Genomic DNA, 22,860 nt, shown 5'->3' on the forward strand with positions numbered 1-22,860 from the left:
CAACCTCCTGAGTGCTGGGATTATTATGGGCATGTACCACCACACCTGGCTGTTACTAATTAACTTTCAGATTTAATTGTAAAAATAATATTTACACCAGGCGGTGGTGGCACACGCCTTTAATCCCAGCATTCAGAAGGTAGAGGCGGGAGGATCTCTGTGAGTTTGAGGCCAGTATGGTCTACAAAAGCTAGTTCCAGGACAGGCTCCAAAGCTATAGAGAAACCCTGTCTCAAAAAAAACCAAAACCAAACCAACCAACCAACCAACCAAACAAACAACAAAACCAAAAACCAAAAAATACTTGCTTAGCTGGGCAGAGTAGCAATAGCACATGCCTTTAATCCCAGAACTCGGGAGGCAAAGGCAGGTGGATCTCTTGAGTTTGAGGCCAGCCTGGTCTACAGAGTGAGTCCCAGGACAGCCAGGGTTACACAGAGAAACCCTTGTCTTGAAAATCCAAAAAAATCAAAACCAAAACAAAAAGACTTGTTTCATAGTTTCAATAATTTCTAATCAGATGTTTCAAGACTTTTTATTTATTATTATTTTATTTTTTGGTGATCCTGAGATGAAACTTGTGGCTTCTAGCACAACAGGCAAGCTGTCCATCACTGAGCCACACCCTGGCCCAGCCCTAAGGAGGTTTTATTTTTATTTTATTTTTACAGTGCTTCTCTATGGAACCCAGAGTCCCGGGAAAGAGAGGCGTGTGCCCTGTCACTATGCCCTCAACCCTATTTCAGAATTTTTAACTGTCCAGTCTCTGTTAGACATTTAAGTGTATCTCAATTTTTGCTTTTAAAGGACTCATAGAGATCATATATATTTGATTTTTATATATCATCTTAACAAAGCAATGATTAGTTTGAAGGGAAGGGTGGCCCAAGACATAGGAAGCCCGGCCATTTTATACTCTAACGGCTGTTTTGAATGCTTTTCAGAGAACTTACCTGGGCATCTAGCTCGACATACAAGTAAGAATAAGCTGTGGCTCTCAGTTCTCAGTTGTCAATACACAGGAAGGAGAAGACATTCAGAGAGCCTGCTTCAGGCCTACAGACAAACCTAAAAGCCCATTTCTGCAGCTCTGACATGGAGACAGACTCAGGGGCTGACCCAGTGTAGATGCTGTTGGTTTGGGGCCATTCATTAGCTTGGGCACAAATCTGTAGTCTTGAAACATCTTGTACTACAGCTGAGGCAGATTAAGATCAGAAGGGATCTTGGCAGGGTAAGTCCCCGTTGTCACCAGGCACAGTCCAAGGACAGCTCTGAACACACTCTTCCACGGGGAGTCAGACAAGGAAACACGTGACACTGGCAAGTCCCAGACAGGCAGATTTCTGCCTGTGCTTTCTTTGAGAAGACAGGAAGAAACCAAAGCCAGCCACTTTGGCTCTTCTTTTGGTCCCTTAAGCCTTGTTTAGGACAGGGTTTCTCTGTGTAGCCCTGGTTGTCCTAGAACTCACTCTGTAGACCAGGCTGGCCCACAGAGATCATCCTGCCTCTGACTCCCGAGTGCTGGGATTAGAAGCATGCACCACCGCCACCGGTGGGCTCTTCTGTCTTAACTGTCGCCACCTGTTCTATGACACCACTTCGGTGTCACCCTCCACAGCTAGCAGGCTGTGACAGAAGCCACGGAAACAAAGGTAAGGATGAGTGTGACTGAGCTCCCCTACCCACACCCCTGCCAATCCTGGCCCACCTGCTCAGGTCACAGGTGGGCTAACAGACCCCGGCAGCCAGAGATGGGGTTAAGATTGGGTTTTGTGTCACTAGGAAGGAACTTTTAGGAACAAGGATCAAACCCCAAGGCCAGCACCAGGGACAGGGGCAAAGAGAAGGCAGCATGAGTACTTCAGCTTCAGGTGTGAGCACTGGGGTTGCGGCCAAGAACTCATACTCACCTTCATGACTGGCTGGGCGAAGTATCGGGCACTCCAGTCGCAGAACCCAGTCTGTATGGTGGCACACATGAAGCTTTTGTGTCCGGCTGCATCGTCTGCATCATCTGTGGTCTGGGGGTGTTTGCGAAAGAGCAGAATCACGAGGAAACGCGTTAGTCTCATTGCTCCTAGACCGATTTTAGCTTTGTTTGAGACAGGGTCTCACTGTGTACCCAATCTTCCCATCTCATGCCAGTGGCCTGGCACTCTTCTCCTTACACCCGAAAGGACATCTAGCGTATGACAAAGGTCACTATGCTCTTCTCCCCTGCAGTGTATAGCAGTGGTCTTCCTACCCAGCATTCTGAGTGCTGGGGTTCCAGGTGTGTGGGACAGCTGTGGCCCCTTCCTCTGCTGCTGAGTGTTACCCTGAACATCCCCCCACTGCGCAGCGGCTGAGAGGATGAGGCTCATCTCTGTGGCTTTCGGAGCCTGGGGCAGCAGCACACTCCTCTCTCCTGAACCATTCTTTCCAGCTTAGTTAAAGGCAGAGTGTGTGCCTGCTTGTGCAGAGTAACAGAATGCTCACAGAAAAAAACCAAAAAAGCCATTCAGAACAAACACTGCAGAGCAGTGGCCACACCAAGTGGAGATAGATGCTATTCACCCACAAAGGGGAAAAGGGAAATTAACTCTACATGCTCATTGTGACTCATGGAATGGTCCAGAGGAGCCAACCTAGGAGAAGGAGCTGCAGGAAGACCAGACCTGCAGATAGGGGGTGTTGGACCGGGGTGCCACTGAGTCTCCAAGTGTCTCAAAGGCAGTAGCTGGCACAAAGCTACAGGGACAGAATGATCCCAAGCTAAGGAATTTCAGGAAAGCACCCTGTTCTGATGCTGGGAGCTCACAGGGCACGAGGGGCTCAAAGCAGCTCATATCTTTGTACCTGATCAGGGCCTTTGTCGAACATCTTCCGTGTTCGAGGAAACTGGTGGGAGTGAGGGGTGTACTGTGCCCCTGTGGGGCCTGCAGTACCAGGGCGGCTGGAGGGGAGGTCACGGCTGACAGTCTGCTTGGGCACGTCATTGGTCAGGCTGCAGCTGCTGGTGCTAGATGCTGGTGGGGAGCCCCTGTGAAAGAGCAGACAGCATGCTCTACTGAGGGATCACAATGCAGAGATGAGATCCCAGGCCCTCTCCCCAGGAATGTGCCACTGCCTGGCCTGCCCCTGGCTGAAGCTGGTCCTGCTGGACGCTCCCTGGCATCCTTCACTGGACACAATGAGCCGAGGCAGTGAGGACAAGATAACGCAATCCACAGCTGGTGTGTCCTGAGCAGAAACTTGTGTAGACCCAACCCCGTTGCCCACCTATAGAGAACCCAGGTCTTCTGAAAAACTTCCAAAGGCCATAGAAACCAGACACCATTAAGGTTTCCTGTCATGCTGTGTGCAAACAAAGTGCTCTGGGACAGGGAGGAAATTGAGAAAGGGGCACCCTGAGCACCTGTGTTTCAGGAGGGAGGAGGGAGGGAGGAGGAAGGGAGGAGGGGGTGGAGAAGTGCTAAGAGAGAAGGGAGGAAGGCAAGGGATGTGATGTAGCAGCTGGGACCCCACCAGAGTGGACGGGGCTTGGCAAGCCACTTACCCCACTTGGTGGATATGCATGCCCTTGTTAGTTGGGCTGGCTGGGGCCGACTGGGTGAGAGAGGATGTGTCGAGGATTCGCTGGGGCCGGGCATTCACGGTGGCCTACAGGAACAAAGGAGTGACACGGGAGGTCAGAAGGAACGATCTCTCATCCATCTGAGGCTATGAGGCTTCAGATTCCTGTGAGAGCCATGGCTGCTTGGTGTAGCTTCCAAAAGGAGAAAGTGTTTGTTCTGTGGAGGAAAGCTCCCCAGGTGAGACCTAAGGCGACACCTAGGACCAAGTGCGGCTTTGAGTCTTTGGCTCAGGGCTGGAAAATAATGCCTGCAGAGAGCTCTGGGAGTGGAATGGGAAGGCTCGAGGCTCCTCCCCTGCACCCAGGCCACCCTGGGCCAGTACTTAGCACCTGCCCACCCTGTGGGCCTCTCATCTCAGAGCCATGAGGGTCAGGAAGTGCTGCTGTCTACCTAGAGTGTGGAGTCACCAGACAGTCTGGAACTGTGGCTGCTGGGCAGTCACCAATGTCCTGCATTCCTCAGAGGGGTCCGTGAAAGCCAAGGGGCTGGAGAGGTAGCATGATGACACACAGAGTTTGTTTCCTCAAATTAGACCACTCCTGACTTGGTGTAACTGTCTTGAGCCCTCATCACAGGGTTGGGTGCAGCTTGGTGACTGAGCACAGACTTAGCATGTCACAGGAGACACCATCACCCTGTCGCATCTTCTTCCTTAATCCTCACATACTCTGAGGATCCAGGGCAGGCAAGGACTAGGGAAAGGGCTGAGCAGACCACATGGTTGGTGGGATCCACCCGCTCTTCAGAGAACTGGGACAGCTTCACAAAGAGCAGGTGATGCTGACCACTTTGACCAGAAAGAGCTCTGGTCTGGCGGTCACTGCCCAGGCCCAACATTTCTAAATGTTCACTCATTATCAGGAATACTGTCCCCATAATACAGCCATCAGACAGGAAGTGTTTATACAGACAGCATCCTTCTCCCAGACAATCCTTGGCTTTCTAACAGAAGTAGCAAACTAGAGCTGAAGGCAGTCTTTACATGAAGCACCTCACTGTTACACCGCAAGAGCATGCACACGCTTCATGAACACTTGCTTGCTATGTAGCCTTCCCAGGCAACTCTACAGCATCCCTGCCCTGTCCCCTTGTGCTATAGGACAATGGTCTGTACTCTCTCAATTGTATTTTAATAAAACGCTGAATGGCCAAGTAGCCAGGCAGGAAGTAGAGGCAAGGCAATGAGAATGCTGGGAAGAGGGAAGGGCAGTCTGCAGTTGTGACCTAGCAACAGAGGAAGCAAGATGTGACTGCCTCGCCAAAAAAGGTGCCCAGCCACGTGGCTAACACAGACAAGAATTATGGGCTAACGTAGGTTATAGGAATTAATTAATAAGAAGCCTGAGCTACTAGGCCAATCAGTTTATGATTAGCGTAGGACTCTGTGTACTTCTCTGGGACTCCACGGCTGCAAGGACCGGGTAAGAGAAACCTCGGCCAACACCTTAGCCTGACAGTCACACGGTTCCTTACTTAAGTCTGCAAAAAAAAGGTATTTAAGTGTAGACTCTGAATTTAAAATGTGCCTTCTGGGGGCTGGAGAGATGGCTCAGTGGCTAAGAGTACTGGCTGCTCTTCCCGAGGTCCTTAGTTCAATTCCTAGCAACCACATGGTGGCTCACAACTATCTGTACTGAGATTCTGGAGCCCTCTTCTGGCGTGAGGGCATACATCGAGGCAGAACGTTGTATACATAATAAATAAATCTTTACAAATAAAATGTGCCTTCTGAGAACGTCTAGAGAAACAGCAGGAGATGATGGGGACAGAGGCTTTAGGTCATTTCTGAAAAGTCCACGGGGCTCTCCCCACTCATAACACAGGAATGGGTGCCACAGGAGCCAGAAAGGGAGCTAGGAGTTCCAGGTTGGCCTGCTGCAGAAGCCTGCCTCTACCCATGGCTGCTGCCATGAGACTCACTTTGTATCATGTTCAGAGCCCTGCAAGAAGAGAGGCCTACAGGGCCAGGTCAGGCCGGGAGCTGGTGGTGTCTGGTGGCTGGGCTGGGTCAGGGCCGGGAGCTGGTGGTGGTGTCTTGCGGCTGCATCCGTGTAGTTTACTCGTGTTTCCTCAGCACTGGCCATGGCAGGTGTGAGGCCAGGTGAGGAGTGTGAACAGAGCATCCCTTAGGGACGTGGCTGTGAGGACTGAGAACGTTGGGCCGGAAGAGGCTTGGGGTACAGTCCTTCCTTTAGGGACCCTGTCATGCAGTAACTAACTGACAGGCAAGTTTAATGGAATCTCTTCAGCTGCTTATAGAGTTTGGGCTTGGGACACAGACGAAAGTGAATGGCACACTGGGAGACAGGGAACTCTTCCCGACTGTGACTGTCACCAGGCATGCAATCTGCACAGAATCACTAGGACATGAACACACCATCAGGAAGAGCTGAGCACCCACTCCCATCTGGGCACAGTGGATGAAGAGAGGCAGAGGGGAGAGGTAGAGGTGAGGTGACAGAGCCAAGCAGCTTTTCAGAGACAAATGCTACTGGCCAAGTTAACTCCAGGCCAGGAACAATCAGGAAGCTAAATCTGAAGCTGGGGACAGAGATGGGAGCTAGAGGTGCCTGAGCATCCCAACTGCACCTGGGCTCCTATCCTGGGACGCAGGAGCCAGTCTCACCCATGGCTCAGCGCTGTCACAGCTGTCCAACTAGAATGTCAAAGGATGCTGGAAGTCAGAGCCAAACAGATGGGAACCTCAGAAACATGGCAGTGAAAGTCCCCACCAAGCCTCACTGGTCTGGGACTGGCACTCCTGAACACGGAGGGCTGCCTGGCGAGGGCTGCCTGGCGAGGGCAGGGCACTGTGGAAGTGCTCCTCCAAGTGACTGTGTGGCAAAGGGAAGTTGGGCGACAGAACAGATGGTCTTACTTTGCGCTCAGGCTGGCCTCAAACTCATGGCTCTCCTCCTCCCACCCGAGAGGCTAGGTTACATGTTTAATCGAACAATGCTCTCATTTTTATTTGAGCTATTTTTTGTGTCTCAGGCTGGCTTTGAACTTGCTAGCTAGCTGAGGATGACTTTAGACTTCTGATTCCCCATCCTCCATTTCCCTAGTGCTGGGATGTCGGGTTTGCACAGCCACTCCTAGTTTAGTGTATGGGTTCTGGGGATAGACCTATGAATTGGGGCGTGCTAGTAAGCACCCCACTAAGAACCCGGGGGAACTTTCCTTCAGGGCTTCTGCATATGCCCCTCTGAGAATCAGTCTCCATCTGCTTGAGCTCTGACACTTTACCCTGGTTAAGGGTTAGTGTTCGGTTTCCAGAGCGCCTGGCCTGTACATGTCTTGCTGACAGTGTGGCTCCTGGAAGGACCAAGAGGCTGTGTCACTACACTTCCGTGAAATCACAGGGGAGGGCAGAGAAAAGGAGCGGATGGGGCCATGGATGGCTCCTTAGGGCATTACCTCCTCCTCCTCCCTCTGTGTGGCTTCAGAGCTCCCGGAAGGAAAAACACGAATGTGAAATCAGGCTATGGCTGTCAAGCAGTGTGGGTTCTTTCAGACACAGCTAGTAGCGGCTTCTATATTTGAATGTAGAATTCTAGGGGGCATTCCACAGTAATAAGGCTATTTTGACTCTGATGAGCAAAATTTGGCTTCAGAGTTAAATAATGCAAAATAGGTTCATTACTTTAGGAAGTGAAATACAATCTCTTTGGCTTCTAGAGAAGCAGGCATCTTTTAAAATTAAAATTAAGACACAAAAAAGAATTTCCATAATGTTTATGTTCCCAAATTCTTCAGTATTGCTTATTCTAAACACACACGCGCGCGCACACACACACGCACACACACCCGGCTGTGGTGTACTCCAGCTGGTAGCTTGTGCACACTGGGATCTGTCACTATAGCAGAACAGATACAGAGGCCAAATGCTGCTCTGCTGGGGGTGGAGAGTGCGAGACTGTTTTCTAAGGTGACTGTAGCGTGCTAATATGGCAGTTGGTAGGCAGGACGCACATTACTTTACAGTGGAGCATATGGGCTCCCGGCTCAGAGCTGCATTTATGAAACAACCTCAAAGTCAAGCCTAGGAGGCCCTTGAAAGACACTGTTTAACAGCAAGGGTGTCTGCAGAACTGAACTTACAGGTGCGAAATTCAGTATCAGGCACCAAGATTACAGTGTTAAATAATCCAGGCACAGTACCTGTAAGGGCAAATCCATCAATGCACTGAAAGAGAAACGCAGACTGGCCCTGACTGGCCATGCCCATACACCCCAGACATGGGCTCAACCTGCGCAGCTTGTGTGGGCATGGTCATGGTCAGGAAGCGGCCTCACATCTCCACCAGCACAGAATAAGCCACCAAACACCTCTGTGCCAGAGAACTGTAACGAGGGAATGGAACTGCCTACAAACTTTGAGCATAAACTACAGAGGCTTAGTGTCCACGGGGAGATATATATATATAAATGAGACAGTTTCTCTGTGTAAACTCGCTTTGCAGACCAGGCTGGCTTTGAACTCAGAGATCCGCCTGCCTCTGCCTCCTGAATTAAAAGCATGTACCACCATTGCCTGACTTAATAATTTTAAAGAACCCAAGCTTGAGGGACCCACATAGTAGAAAGGGAGAACCAACTCCCATTGTCTGATCTCCCCAAGTGCTGTGGTATGGACACAGACACACACAAGGACACACACACGCACACACACACCCCAAATAAAAATGTAATAAGGACCCGACCTGAGACTGTACTAGGCGGGAGATGCTAGAATGTCCATGGGAGTGGTAGGGACGACCTTCCCTAAGACACAGCAGGCAGACCAGGGAAGTCCTTCCTCCAGCCAGACTCCCACCTTCTCCCTTTCCCTTCTTGTTTCCTATTTTCCTCTTGCCTGAATTCCTTTGGCCTCAAACCACAGCATACCACAAATACATACTATAGTAACTGTTTAATTTTCTATTAAACAATAATTTTATTTATTTAAAGCAATAATTTATTGTTTAAACAATAATTTACTTTAATCTTTATTAAACAATAAAACCTGCAGTTTTTCATTAGGCCAGTAACTGGTACTGGCACACTGGGTGTACTGTCCACTGAGGGTGCAGTCTCTGTAGTGGGTCACACATAATCAAGGGAGTGAGCTGGGCTGAAGTTCACAGTGAAAGGCAGTGCCAGGTTAGAAAGTGAGTGAGGCTATATCTCCCCTGGAGAAGGGCAAGTTAGTCTGACCTGAACAAGTCAGGCTGCCCCAGGCTGGGCATGCTCCATACTTTGGTACTAACCCGGAATCACCGAGCCGGAAAGCAGTGAAATTTACCCCTGGACCAACAAGTCTATGCTTAGGATATCCATAAGTGTGACCTCAGCTTGAGTCTGAAACCCAGAATACACTCTGTGGTATTCACAGTACTGCTTTAACAGAGGACGAGGCCGATCACTACAGTCTTCCAAAGCTGGGCACAAGGAGGCTGTTACTATCATGTGTGAGACGAGAAGGGGCTGAAAAGGCAGCAGCTGGATTCAGTGAGTCAACTGTCAATCAGCCAGGGAGAAGGCAGGACTAGATGCACAGGTGCATCTGCAGCCAAGGGAGCATGGCGAACAGAGCAGGGGCGGCTGCTGCAGAGGCCCACTCGGCCTCCAGACCCCACTGGGGATGATCCTGGTCCCTTTCCACCTAGCACAAGTCCCCAGTATGACGGGGTCAGCTGAGGACTGAATACCAGGTAGGGTGGTGTTTCCTTTATGCTCCTTGCAACTTTTCTGCATGTTCAAAATTTTATGAAAAAGTTATAGAAGTGTTTATTCATAATGAATGACTTCTAGTTTGTTCTACTTATGAGACCTGAACTGTCTAACTTAAATAAACAATTAGAAAACCACTAACAGGGGGCTGGAGAGATGGCTCAGAGGTTAAGAGCACTGACTGCTCTTCCCGAGGTCCTGAGTTCAATTCCCAGCAACCACGTGATGGCTCACAACCATCTGTAATGAGATCTGGTGCCCTCTTCTGGCCAGCAAGCATACAGACAGACAGAACACTGTATACATAATAAATAAATAAATCTTTAAAAAAAAATAATAATCTCAAAAAAAAAAAAAAAAAAAAGAAAACCACTAACAACTCTTTTCAGAAACTACATGTACAGTGGCCAGGGACGCCTCTGAGTTGCAGAACAACTATCCCAGCTTACGGGGCAAGTGGCTTCCAGCCAGTACCCACCTGCAGCAGAGAAGGGGAACCCCACCGAGCCCAGTGCTATAACCAACCAAGATCCAGGGAGGAGGTGGAGGGAAGAGGAGAGGGGACTTGCAGGGTAGAATGCAGGGGAGAAGGGTGTTTCCAAGGCCACAAGGAAGGTCAGTGAGTGGTATGAGCACCCTCAAGGCTGGGAAAGTCCATAGGAAAGGATTAGGTCAGATCCCCAGGGCTGCTAAGGGAGGAAGCAATAATCCCCAAAGAAGACCATGCTTTTCTACTTGAGGAATGAGAACAAAAAAACCCAAAACAAGAACAGCTAAGTCAAGTGGGAAATAAAAAACAGGACAGGAAAAAGTGAGCACAAGAGCCCAGAACTGGAGCTGGAGGAGAGGAAATCACTACAGATCTCACAGACATGGAGATCATGGAAAACATTTACATCTGAGGCTACACTGCAAGTAAAGTTCAGGATATATTACGAAGCTCTAAACTCACAATGCTTGCTCAAAGTCCTGCCTACCTACCTAATATTCATCCATCATCCATCCATCGATTTTTTGTTTTTGTTTTTTTTGAGATAGGGTTTCTCTGTGTAGCCCTGGTTGTCCTAGAGCTTGATCTGTAGATCAGACTGGCTTCAAACTCAAGAGATGGGCCTGCCTCTGCCTCGCAAATGCTGAGATTAAAGGTGTGCAACCACCACCAGCTTCTATTTATTTTTTCAAACTATGGGATAAGCCTGGATGCCCGTGGAGCTCCTTGTTTGACTATTCACGACAGGAGCAGACATATGAGAGCTTTAGTGACAATTTCTCAGGCACGTACCTTGTAAGCAATGCTGTTGAGGACTTTCATGGCCAAATCGGAAACATCTGGATAGGGATCAGCAGCTAGATGTAGTAAGACTCTCCAGATTTGAGTGTAAACACTATTAAAAGAAACTCCTAGGAAAGAGAAACAAGAGATTCCTTAGTAGCAAGTAGGTCCCCATGCATACAAAGGTTGGTGAGGTAGCTTGTTTTCTGAATACCCCATGCTGTCAGGAGGGAGCACTGGAGCTGGGATTACAAGAGTTTCCCCATTTGTTGCTCTGTTGATGGCTTCAGGCAAAGAGACACTTGACCCAAATTCAGTTCCCAGAACCCATGTGGTAGAATGGAGAACTGAGTTCCTCTGACTGCCACATGCATCTCACACTCTCCCCCCTCCCCCCCCACGAGATAAATGTCAAAAAAATTCTAGCATCTTTTGTTTTTCCCTTTTTTTGGAAAGAGGGTCTCACTACGTATCTTGTATCTTGGCTTGCTTGGGACTTACTATGTGGATTAGGCCGACTTGGAATTTACAGAGAGCCTCCTGCTTCTGTCTTCCATGTGCTGGGATTAAAGGCGTTCGCCACTATGCCTGGCAAGGCTATACCTTTTGAGGATGGGTCTTTCTAAAGGACAATGGCTAAAAGCAGTCAGGGTCTGCACCTGGATGACTTGTGGGCTGGAGAAGGCTACCCAGTTCCCACGCATCTTTCCTCTCATGCTCTAGATTCCTAGATGACACCATGGCCTGCAGTACAGTACACAGTTTATGTGGGGTGCGAGGTTCTGTCCACAGCACACTCTACATGTGGACTTGTGCCTGTGAGTTGTTGAGCTCCTCTTGTCCACTCCATATACCAGCACTGTTCTAAATCCCTAGGCCACCCTGTCTGTATTCTAGGGTCGGGAGTGGATGGGAGACAGTCACAGACAGCGCCACCCTGTCTGTATTCTAGGGTAGGGAGTGGATGTGGGAGACAGTCACAGACAGCGCCATCGTGTATTTTAGGGTGGATCTGAACATTATTCAGTATCAGCAAGGGAGATTGAAGGAAGATTTCAAACAAGCCCTGACCCCATGTCCCTTGCTTAGCCAACTCTCCAGAGGACACAGTGTCACGCAGTGAGAATGGGGTTCATGAATACACTCAAGTTCAAAGTCATGAGGTGGACTGAGTGCATGACTTCAACACAGGAGTGCATCCCGGATGACGGCTGGGCCTACACCCACCTATCAATGATTAATCAACCATCAATCCTGGGCTGTGCAGGGTGAACACTGAGCCATGGCAGTCATGTATATCCACTCACCAAGAGGCTGCAGAAGCCTCTCAGCTCCTGAACACATGGCTTCTCTGCTTAGGCAACTAAAATGTTACTGCCTATCACTGAAGGCATTTCAAAAGTATTTAATTTTTAAAATGGGTATGTATATGTACCATGTGAATGCAAGAACCCACAGAGGTCAGAAGAGGCATCAGATCCCCTAGAACTGGAGTTGCATGTGGTTGTGACCTGTTGTGTGGGTGCTGGGAATTGGACCCAGGTCTCATGCAAGAGTAGTAAGTACTCAACCATTAAGCTATGTCATCAGCCTCTGAGACAGGCAACTCTTTAAGGTGACAGATCATGACTACAGAGACGGAATGTCCTACAGGAGCATTGTGGGCACGGCACACACTCAGTAGTTCCTAAGGCCTTCAGTACTGGCTCTGTTCACAGTTGTGGGAGGCACATGTGCAGGAGACCTAGGCTGTGGTAAACCTGGAAGTGATGAAATGAAACAACATACAAGCCCACTAGCCTGGGCTGACCAGTGGCAGGAACAATCCAATGAAAGCAGCCTGCTCGCTATACGCTCGCTTTCTCATGTGGCCATAGCTTAGAATCAGCAGATCCAACCAAACAGCAGGCAAGATTTACAACTGAAGTCTATGGAATCTAGTGCAGTCAGCCCAGGACTTCTCTGGGCAAACACCGTCACATCTGACTTCCAGCTCTGGGGTACGGGGTTGCCAGGCACCAATTTTATCTCTGTGCCTTTTTGAGAGGAGAAGAGGTGTACTCTAGAGAATGACATTCAAGAAGGAAAAGATGTCATGTGTTTTGCATGAAGCTTCACCGGAGAGAAACGGGGAACTGGCCCCCTGACGGAGCTGCAGCCCCCCTCCAGCTGGCAGCAAGTGCTCACAGGCCGCCTCGTCCTCCAGGGACTGACACATCAGAAGCAGCTTCCTGCAAAGCTCAGCGGCCACGTGACACAGCTGAGAAAGGATCGTGATGCTGATGGCAAACCTGTGTGACTCAGATGGCAGACCCCGTCACAGCCCGGGAAGGGGATGGGTAGATGCAATGCCGGCAGCGGGAGGGGAGGGCAGGCATGACAAATGAAGCTTCTACGTCGCCCATCTGTCGGTTTAGTGACTGAACATGCAGACGCAGCTGGAGTCCGTAAATTGAACAGAGTAGCAAGGCACAGGTGGGGTCCCAGAGTCTTGGCCTCATGTGCTGGGCTGACAGACGCAGACTCCTGTGGGGGGTTGTTCAGAACCAGGAACCATAGAACACTGCCAGAAAGGCCAAACAGTGTGCAGGACACAGAGGAAGGGAGACATTTGTAGATACTACATTTACTTTAAAACAACTTTTCAGTTACTGGGTTGACTTTCTAGATCTTGACTCAGGACACAACAGAGAGATAAAAAACCTCTGAGCTTTACCACTGGGACTGTGACGAGAGCACAATTTTCCTGGTGGAAAGCGAAGCCGTGATCACAAACATCTTCCCTTGGTTTGCCAGGAGTGACTTTCTCTGGCTCCTGCCCTGTTTTAACATCTGCTATCCTCAAAACACAGCCTGCCACCCTCACACGGGGACCGTGGGACACTGGGTCCTGCCGCAGGGCAGAGCAGCAGTGGTTGGGCCTTGCCCCACAGCTTGCTACTCGCTGAGCCCTGGAAGGCCAAGGATTCATTTTCATGTCTAGACTAGAAGTAATAAAAGACCGCGATGTTTTAGGATTGATTTTTGGGGCAATGGCCACAGCTTTCTAAGCAGATGATGGAGGGCCATCTCTCCGAGCCAGAGTTTGTTGGTGAGAGGGGCTCCACTGGGCATGAGGCTGCAGCGTGACCTGGGAATGGCCATTCTGACAGTCTTCAGAAACGCAGGTCCCAAGGCTAGAGTGATGGTGGTGGTATGTGTGTGTGTGCCCCCTGCCCTGGTGCTTCAGAGCAAATTCGGTGACATCTTCCCTCCCGAGTCTACGCTGCTGGCCGGATGGAGCCTTTGGAGGGGTTATGATGACCCACGGCTCTGGCCTCCCCAACCTGTGTGGCTGTGACTGTTGGCTTCAGTGGCACCTGGAGTATTGGCATGGCTTTTTCAGTTGACCCTCAGCGTCCTTGTACAAGCCACCAAGCTTGGCTTTAACCAAGGCTTTTCTGGAGAGAAGAATCAAATTCATAGGTGTTGGGCCTCCGTTCAAAACCTGGGGACCAAAGCAGGGCCTGTCCGCTCGGTGAGTGTGCTACCACTGAGCTACATTCCCAGCATTCAACTTCCTTCAGCAAGTCCCTGTTGGATCCCTTCCGGTCAAGGCAGATACCAGCGAACTCTACCTATCGGGGCAACCTCACTCCATCACTGCTATGGGCTGGGATGTAAAATCTCTGTGCTTCCCGACTCTTTGACAAGAGGGAAGCAGGCTAATGGCTGACTGTCACCTTCGTGCTGACTGACCAGTACTCACAGGGCCTGAGGGTCTTCGGGGTGGGAGACAGCTAGCTCCGGGCTGCTGCCTTCTCCCTGGAGTCATTCTGTCCCCTGTTCCACCGCGGGCTCTAGGCTTAGGTTGCAGAGTTGCTGGCTCCCATAGGAACACACACGAGCAGGGCTCTGGGCCGCACTGAGGTGAGGGCAGCCCTGCAGGTCTGTGACTCCTCTGTCCTCACTTCAGTATCAGCTCTGCCTCGGATCTGTTGCCATGGTGATGCATTTTCAATACGCTATAAAATGTCACTGCTCAGCAGAGTTGTAAAAACCCTGGTCCTGTCCTCTGAGGCTCCCAGTGCCTTTGAAGTGAGACCATACCCCTTCCTCTCAAGCCTCCAGACCGAAATTCTTTTGGCATGTGTCTCTGATGAAGGTGCAGGTGGCAAGGAAGCAGGCAGAGTAAACACAGTGCCACTACCCTCCTTACTGGGGTTGGGGCTTTGGCAGGGAGTGAGGAGGGCATTTGTGGACAGAGTTCAAAGTGGTGTGGGCCTGGGCTTTGTGCACAGTGCGCATTACTGCCAAGGGGTAAGGAGGAGCTGTATAGTTGGCCCACTCTGTGCTGACCTGCTCCCATGGGCGGCATCAGGGACACAGGGAACTAGGTGGACGGGGAGGACAGGCAAGGCTGCTCACTGTATACACAGGGCCAGCAGGATGGCTAAGTCAGCAGAAAGTGCTTGTGGCACAAACTGAGAAGCTGAGTCCAAGCCCCGGTCTAGGTGAAAGTGGAAGGAGAGAACCGACTCCAGAAAGCCGTCCTCCTAGCTGCACACGTACGCCGTGGCCAACACCATAAACGTAGTCAATAGTAATAAAACTTTTAAAGAAAAATATAGCTCTTCAGAAAGTTGATAATAAAAATGGCAGCCATAAGCCTCAATGCAGCTGGGTCAGGTATAGCACAGAAACAACAGAGATCCTTTGCCAAGTGGGGACACTGCCCCACCAAGAGCTCTGAGCTCTGCGGAAGGGAGCACAGAGCAGCAGAGGGGGCATCAAGTCTCACAGGGGGTAGAGTTAGTCCGGGGAGCACACTGCAGAGATGCCCAGCTAAGATCCTCATTGAGGGGCTCTCCAGTTCCTGCCTGGACTTTCCAGGAAGGGCAGCCTCACTTGGCATGCAAGAACTTCCCATGGTGCAGTGTTGAGACCAAAGGTACATGCACAGGGAAAGAGGGGTCCAGAAACAGGAGAGCGACTATGAGGTCCTCGGACCACGACTGACTGAGAACAAGAGGAGCGGTGAGGTGAAAGATCCACATGGGGGCGGGCGGTGGTGGTGCACGCCTCTAATTCCAGCGCTCGGAGGCAGAGGCAGGTGGATCTCTGAGTTCGAGGGAGGCCTGGTCTATACAGTGAGTTCCATTACAGGCTCCAAAGCCCCAGAGAAACCCTGACTTCAAAAACCAAAGAGCTGGGTAGAGTGGAGTGGAGATCCGTGCTGCCTCTGCCTCTGCCCCAGGCCCTGCTGTGTCAGTGACCACAGGGCCAGACAGCAGGTCACCTTGAGCACTCTGAGTAGAGTTGGGAGGGGAGCAGAACAGGGTACCTGGAAGGAAGCTGCTTTTGTGAGGACAGGTGTAAATGTATGGTCTAGGTTGCCAAGGTTTTGAAAACTTCTTTTGCAATATTCAGAGAAAGGGACTAAAGAGATTGCTGTCCTTTGGTTGAAATGAAAGAAGAAATCAGCTTTAAACAGGCAAGGGTTGCCAGTAACGGGATTCTGCAAGTTATGAATCTTAACCACGCTGTAAGCGCTGAGGTCTGCGTGTGCATGTGTGCGGCACCACACTGAACGGGGACAAGGCTGGCAGGGAGGAAGGTTGCTGTTTTATTTCCTTCCTAAACTCTCTTCACTTGGAAACTCCCTCCTCATGTGTATCCGTGTACCGTGGGTGTACCTGGTGCCTGCCGTGGCCAGAAGACAGTATTAGATCCCCTGGAACTGGAGCTACAGACAGCTACAAGCCACTTCTGGGGAGCTGGGAATGAAACCCAGGTCCTCTGCAGGTGCAGGAGCAGCCAGTGCTCTTAACTGCTGAACCATCTCTCCAGCTGCAATGCTATGCAGTTTTCCAAGATTTGAATTGATATATAGATAAAACTTTTTACACACACACACACACACACGCACACGCACACACACCAGTATGAGGTGTTACCACACAGATACCAACTTCTGAGAGGGTAGGTGGGGAAGGGTGAAGTAGACATAGCTGGGCTGGCTTCTCTATAGGAGCTGCTCTGTACCATCTGTTACGGCTCCCAACAAAACAGGATTCCTTAACCCTTCCATCTCCAAGATCAAAACTGAAGGCAAAGCTGCTATTCACTGATTAGAGAGCAAGAGGCAGGCTGAGCTGCTCCACGACAAGGCCCTGGCTCCTAGCCCTTGAGCCTAAGGAAGATTCCAGGGCCCCAGGCTATGCTGTGCATGTCACACAGGGTCTCAGCAAGATGAAGTACAAGAGAAGTGTGGTCTGCTTAGAGCTTACAATTCAATTCCACAGTCTGAGAATGAGCACAGGTGCATAGCAAGAAAACTCAGTAGCTAATTCTCATTTCCTTTGTGACGTCAGTGAAGTCCAGACGTTCCCATTCGTGGCAGAATGAGAACAATGGCCATCAAACCCCAATTTCTAGGCAGTGAAGGGTCAAGCTGCTAGGCGTGGTGGAGTTTTAGCAGGTGGGCACTGAGGTCGCTTCAGGGTGAGTGACACCCACTGCTCGCTGTGAGGCTGCCCTGGGCACTAGGGGCAGAGAATGGCACCGCTGGCTTTGCCCACCAGAAACCTGGTGCACCCCACTTCATCTTTTGCTGGAAGCCAGCACTCCACACTGCCAGGTCTAGCACACACAAGAAACGCAGAGAAAGGCAGATGGATTTGTCTGGCAGCTTTCCTGCCCGACAAAGCCAGCAAGCTCACAGATCCCTGAACCAGCCTGTAAAATATTCCATTGCAAAATGTTCTCCTCACTTTTTCAAGCTCCAGACAATTCCTATTCTTTCGCATCCAATGGAGACAGTTCTGGTTCATTTATCTGACCAAATAAAGACACGTGCTGTTTTGGGAAGACGCGCAGGCAGCAGGAAGAAGGGTGAGGATGGGGACTCACCTATGAGGGAGTTGAGCGCCGAGTAGGAGCTCACACGCCGCATCTTGTCGATGGTCTCAAAGGACAGGATGTACTCATCGTTCTCAGGGCTTCCCAAGGTGCTGCTGGCGCTACTGCTGGTGCTGAGGTTCCCAGGGGAGAAGGCCACTGAGCTGCCCGCTGGCCAGAAAATGACAGGCAATAGGTCAGGGTCTTACAGTCAATGGCCTGTCTGATTGAAACATGAGCTCTCTTCACAATGGGCATATTAATGGACACGTGTGTGCACCAACTGGTAGACTCCTTTCCCTGGAACAAGTCAAGCCCTGGTACAACTGTAAAGTCTATATTGTGACCCTGACTGCTCTCGGTGCTGAGCCAGGAACAGGTAGCCAGTTGTCACGGTGGCTGTCACACAGAACATCGGGGCCCATGTTCTGGAGGGCGGGGCCAAGGGGCACAGTAGCATTTTAAGAATAACGTCTGGTAGAGCACGCTGAACCTTCCCACCCCAAATACTGGTTTCTGGGATCTTACACTCTTCCGTCAAGCTCAGATTCTGCAAGGACTTGTTCAGGTTCCTAGCTGTGGTGACGGCTCGGATATTCCCATATGAGCTCACTGAACGGAGTCTGGGGGTGCACGGGCTGTCTCGAACTGGGGTCAAGCTCCCCCCCTCTAGGAAAAAGAAAGAAAAGAAAGAGTTAGCAATAAGTTTCAGGATGGGAGCATGTGGATGCCTGCAGCCATGGCAACAGGAACAGTTAGGGTTACTGGTACAAGACTGAGCGTGGAAGGGCCTTCATGATACTCTCCTGATGTGCAGGACTCAGTGGGACAAAGGTACTATTTGTAGCCATGTAAGGATTAAATCACAAGACAGCATGAACCAGAAGGGCAGTAGTAGCTGTGAGGCCATTCCAGGTATTCGGTGGCCTAGGCAGCATCACAGTGACGCCCAGTACCCTGGCTGAAAGGAAGAAGGCTCTGCCATTGCTCACGATCCCGGCTGTGATCTGGAGGGAGGGTGATGAAGAGAAACGTGGAAGATGACTGCATCCTCCAGCGAAAAGGACAAATGAGCTTCCTAACGTGAGTCATGGAAACATGAAGCCAACAACAACGTGAAGCAGTTACTCATCACAGGAAGACGGCTAATGTTCTTTTCAGCATGCCCCACGGCAGAGGTTGCCATCTTCCAAGATGTCCCCAAATTTAAATTCCAAGAAAGGTAAGAAGGAAGGAAAAAAGTAAGAGGGTCAGCACAGCCCTTTCCCCGCACCTGTATTCTTCCAAAGGCCTGAGACAACAGGAGTACCAGGGACCACCCAAGCAATACCAGAAAGCCATGCTCAGACCTGGCCCAACCCAGACCACTGACAGATTTGGTAAAGGCCAGGAAGCAGGTCCTGGGCTCCCTGTGAGCTATACCTGTGGCTGCGGGAGAAGGCAAGGGGTAGTTCTTTTCCTCTTCCATGAACTGCAGGGCCACAGTGCAGAAATTGCTCTCATATTGAACTACAAGGTGACTCAGAGCCACCACCAGCTCCTGTTGAGAGGGAGAAGGGACAATCATGTCTATGGCGGCAGGAACCCGCAGGACAGCAGGTCTGAAGCTAACCCTAATGTGACTCTGGGAAATGAGGGTCAGGGCAAGGCTCACTTGGCATCACGACCAGGAGGGGGAATCAAGGAAGTCTGGGGCTGTGAAGGCAGCAGGCCAGTGGCTGGCAAGTGGTGCCCCCAGCTGCCAGGCACACTTGCTCCAGTCTGTTCACTCATTGCTAGGCAGGAATTACCACCCCAAGGCTTTCTGAAGCCACAGTGTGAACTCCACACCCCTGACGGATTTAAAATTAGGCTTGTGACTCTGGCCAAAACTGCCATTTTTGATCCTGCTCCAGAGACTGGTGGGCACAGCTGACTAGCTGAAGCATTCTTTACAGCGAGCAAGAAGCTTCCTCAGCTATAGTAGGTTCTAGTCCATATGAGGGAATGAGAAAAGTCCTTGAATTAAAACATGACACCTAGGCCTAAATGCCAGAGCCTGGGGAGACAGGATTTACATGCAGTTTATGATGATATAGCACCACAACTTAAATGCTTAGAGACTGAGAGTCAAAAGGAAATGAAACAGAATGTAGACTTGTGGACACCAGCACCACTCTGTAGAGAGAAAGATGTTTGCAGAAAACCGAGGTCTGTCAGAGACCCTTGAGGCTGCCCTGAGCTGACCAGCGGGCTGCAGACAGGGCTGCCAGGTCTCCTTGGGTGTTCTCTCTCTCCCCCCCCCCCCTCTGCTCCTCCCATCTCTTCTAGCTCCACACTGGTTTTTCCAACAGCTCACCGTGCCGTGTATGTCTTCCAAAGCTCGGCTCACCATGAGATGTGATGCTGAGCTGCTCTGCTCTGTACTCAGACCTCAGCTGTGCCCAGGGACCCATAGGTCACATTGCTCAGGACAGAGGCTTGGAGTTACACCTTCCACATCCTCAGATGCTGAGGCAGGAGGATCTCTGAGTTCCAGGAAAGCCAAGGCTACACAAAAAAACCCTGTCTCAAAACAACCAAAAGAAAAGGAACGCTGAGCAAGAAGCCCAGTGGCTCTCACGGACAACGGGTGCCCATGGTCACCGCGGGCAGTCTGCTCTAAGAGCAGCCACCAGGTTCACCAGGTCAGGAAGTCAGAGCATTTCCCTCAAAGGCCCTTGCCGGCTCAGGAGGATGTGGAACATCTTTTTATGGAGGTGTGAACCTTAGGGAGCAGAGAAGACAGACTTTGCTGTAGGCGAGTGAGAGGTGGAACAGGGGACACACTGCACAGACCTGTCTCTGTTCTGCTGGTGCCCGGGTGAGGAGAAGGCTGCTGTGTGAAGACTAGAGACCTGGTCAGCTCAGTGCCCTCAGGGGAACAGACATGAGCAATGAGGGCACACTCTGAAAAGATGAACTAGCACACACAGGCGGATTTGAGGTCCTCTGGGCTGGCTCAGCTCGTAGGCCCCTACTTCAGCTACTGAGCTGGCACCCACATACCTTCCGGACCATGGGGCTCCCGTCATTGATCAGCTGGGCCAGCATCATGGCCACGTTGTGGTCGATGGTGGTAGAGTGGTCGGTCCTCTCAGCAGAGTTTCCCACAAAGGTGCCAAGGGCAAACACAGCCGCACATCGAACCTGCAGGGCAGGAGACAGGCAATCAGTCACACCCACGGCTGGTCTATCTGCCATCTGCATTTCTGCTGAGGCTGTCTGCAAGCTGATTCAATTCAGTTCACATAAGTCAGCTCAATTCAATTTCACAGACACCGTACGATGCTCCGCGCCCAAAGCTACACTGGTGTTGATAAGCAGGAAGGGTGTGTGGGCAGCCCAGGAGACAGCATAGCCCCAGCTCAGGGATGACCAGGCTGTGGGGAGGGGCAGTTTCCTCTGGAGTCTACAGACTGGCGTGCACAGTGGACTTTTGATTACAGAGTTGAAGGAGACAGAGGTGCTCTGGAGAAGACTGGCCCAGAGCCGATGGGGGGGAAGGTGGGCTGGACTAAGCCACGGAGGGGAGGTTGTGGCAAGTGGAGAACGTGTGGGTCCATTTTGAGGCAGAGAAGCTAACTGGAAACCAGAAAGGGTAAAGTCCCCAGGGGACAGAGGCAGTGAGGGAAACAATACCGGGCAGGCCATGGTACCCAGGGACCTCAGCTCGGCTCAGACCCCAAGGTCACATGAAAAGAAGCTAACCTTGGAGAGACAGAGTCCTCCTCTTTACATTCTGCACTGGGCTGGAGGAATCCCAGCTCGACCATGAGCAAACCATCCTGGCCTCCCCAGAAGAGAAAGACGGCCGTGGAACAGTCAGAGTGAGAAGGCCAGAGGCTGCACGAGGTGCAGGCTGCGTTAGAGTAGGAAGGCACTTGGCTCTCAGGCCCCAGGCGAGGAGCCTGCCATCTCCAGAGATAAGGTGTGGCTGCTTTAAGTCTCTGCACCCCAAAATCCTTACAGTCTGCATTATGACTCACACAGGTAGCGGCTCAATCTCAGAGGTGCCAAGCACCGCAGATAGAGAAAAGCAAGTCCCTGTCTTCCAGTTCAGAAACAACACCCGCGACACTAAGAAAGACTCACTAGACCATTTCAATGCAGACGTGGGTGGACATGGGAGCTGCCTGTCAGCAGTTATGAAGGTGCCGAGCAGCTGGAGGTGGTCTTGGTGGCTCACATAGTCAATATTGCTCTTTTGTGGCTGTGCAGTCCTGCGGCTGTCCCCAACAGACCCCAGATGTGGAGACAGGAGGGGGCCTCTTGCTATGGTATGAGCTTCCTCCCTGGACAATTTCAAGATTTCCTGTCAAGTTCATTTTAGGTTTTTCTGCAAAGAAATATTCTACCTCTTGGGGTAACCACAGAGAGGTTGAGATCTAACTTTCTCAGGGTTCTCCAAGGCCACAAGAGGGCCTGAGACAAGACAGATGTCCCTGGAATGTTTGGGGATAGATGGCACTGATTTCTTAAGGAGTTAGCCAAAATCTGACGTGATATGTACACTGAGCAATTCAGAATTGCCCTTTAAGCTACAGCCAGGGCTGCACTGTCACCCTAGTGGACAGTCCCTCATGGCTGCTTCTTGGACCCTTCGCTTATTAACAAAGACACAGTGATCATTTCTGAAAACCATAGCAGGGTCTCCTATTCCCCACAGGATCCAAACAGCCTATAACTTGGTCTCCCTTCTACAAAAATGTTTTTTCCACCTGTGTGATAAATATTCTACTGACCCGGGATGATGTCCTACCCTCCCAGAATGAAGGAACTCCCTGGGTCTGCCACAGACAACTGTGTTTCCAGGAAAGGGCCAGGCCAGAAACACACAGGACATGGGAGGCGACATGCCACGTGCATCAGCAATTCAGGGGAAAGAACCAGATGCTCAGCTTTGTGATTAGTCGGAAGCAAGCCAGAGGGAAGTTCCAGACCAGATGCCCCAGCCCAAAGACCCCCCCACTTGCTGCCCTAACCAGGGATTAGCCGCATTTCCCTCGCTATTCTGCACGGCATCGGAGCCCCTCTGCTTCCTTCTCCCTGTACTTTCTTAGCTGAGAAGCCAAGGCCCTGACAAGGCCTCACTATTTCCTGGGTCTCCACGGCTCCAAGCAATACTTCTGCTGCCGCAGCTGCCTGCCGTGTCTCTTCTCCCTCAGCAGAGAGGTCCCTGTGCAGGTACACACTCTACTTATGTTGCTGATCTAGTCATATGGGCACAGCAGAAGTACCAGTCTCGAGTCACCCTGTGGGACGGCCCATGTCCACTGTGGTCTCCCTGCTGCATGACAAAGCGAGCAGGCTGCCAGGACCACACAGCTGTGTGCTGGAAGGCAACAGCATTTTTGG

At 51.0% G+C, this 22,860-nt stretch overlaps 1 protein-coding gene across 2 annotated transcripts in view; it reads right to left on the minus strand.

Annotated features, from left to right (window-relative positions):
• Positions 1-22,860, minus strand: part of Rptor (regulatory associated protein of MTOR complex 1) — a 306,486-nt gene that overhangs the window by 20,174 nt on the left and 263,452 nt on the right. For both annotated transcript variants that reach the window (XM_075989895.1, XM_075989893.1), the window contains 8 exons: positions 20,512-20,652; positions 18,907-19,024; positions 18,013-18,153; positions 17,497-17,655; positions 10,615-10,733; positions 3,542-3,645; positions 2,842-3,025; positions 1,914-2,024 (listed from right to left, as the gene is read on the minus strand). In XM_075989895.1, coding sequence (XP_075846010.1) covers positions 1,914-2,024; positions 2,842-3,025; positions 3,542-3,645; positions 10,615-10,733; positions 17,497-17,655; positions 18,013-18,153; positions 18,907-19,024; positions 20,512-20,652 — 1,077 coding nt within the window. The remainder of the gene's footprint in view (positions 1-1,913; positions 2,025-2,841; positions 3,026-3,541; positions 3,646-10,614; positions 10,734-17,496; positions 17,656-18,012; positions 18,154-18,906; positions 19,025-20,511; positions 20,653-22,860) is intronic.

Source organism: Microtus pennsylvanicus, chromosome 11 (genome assembly GCF_037038515.1).
Source record: "Microtus pennsylvanicus isolate mMicPen1 chromosome 11, mMicPen1.hap1, whole genome shotgun sequence".
In the NCBI taxonomy this organism is placed as follows: Eukaryota; Metazoa; Chordata; class Mammalia; order Rodentia; family Cricetidae; genus Microtus; species Microtus pennsylvanicus.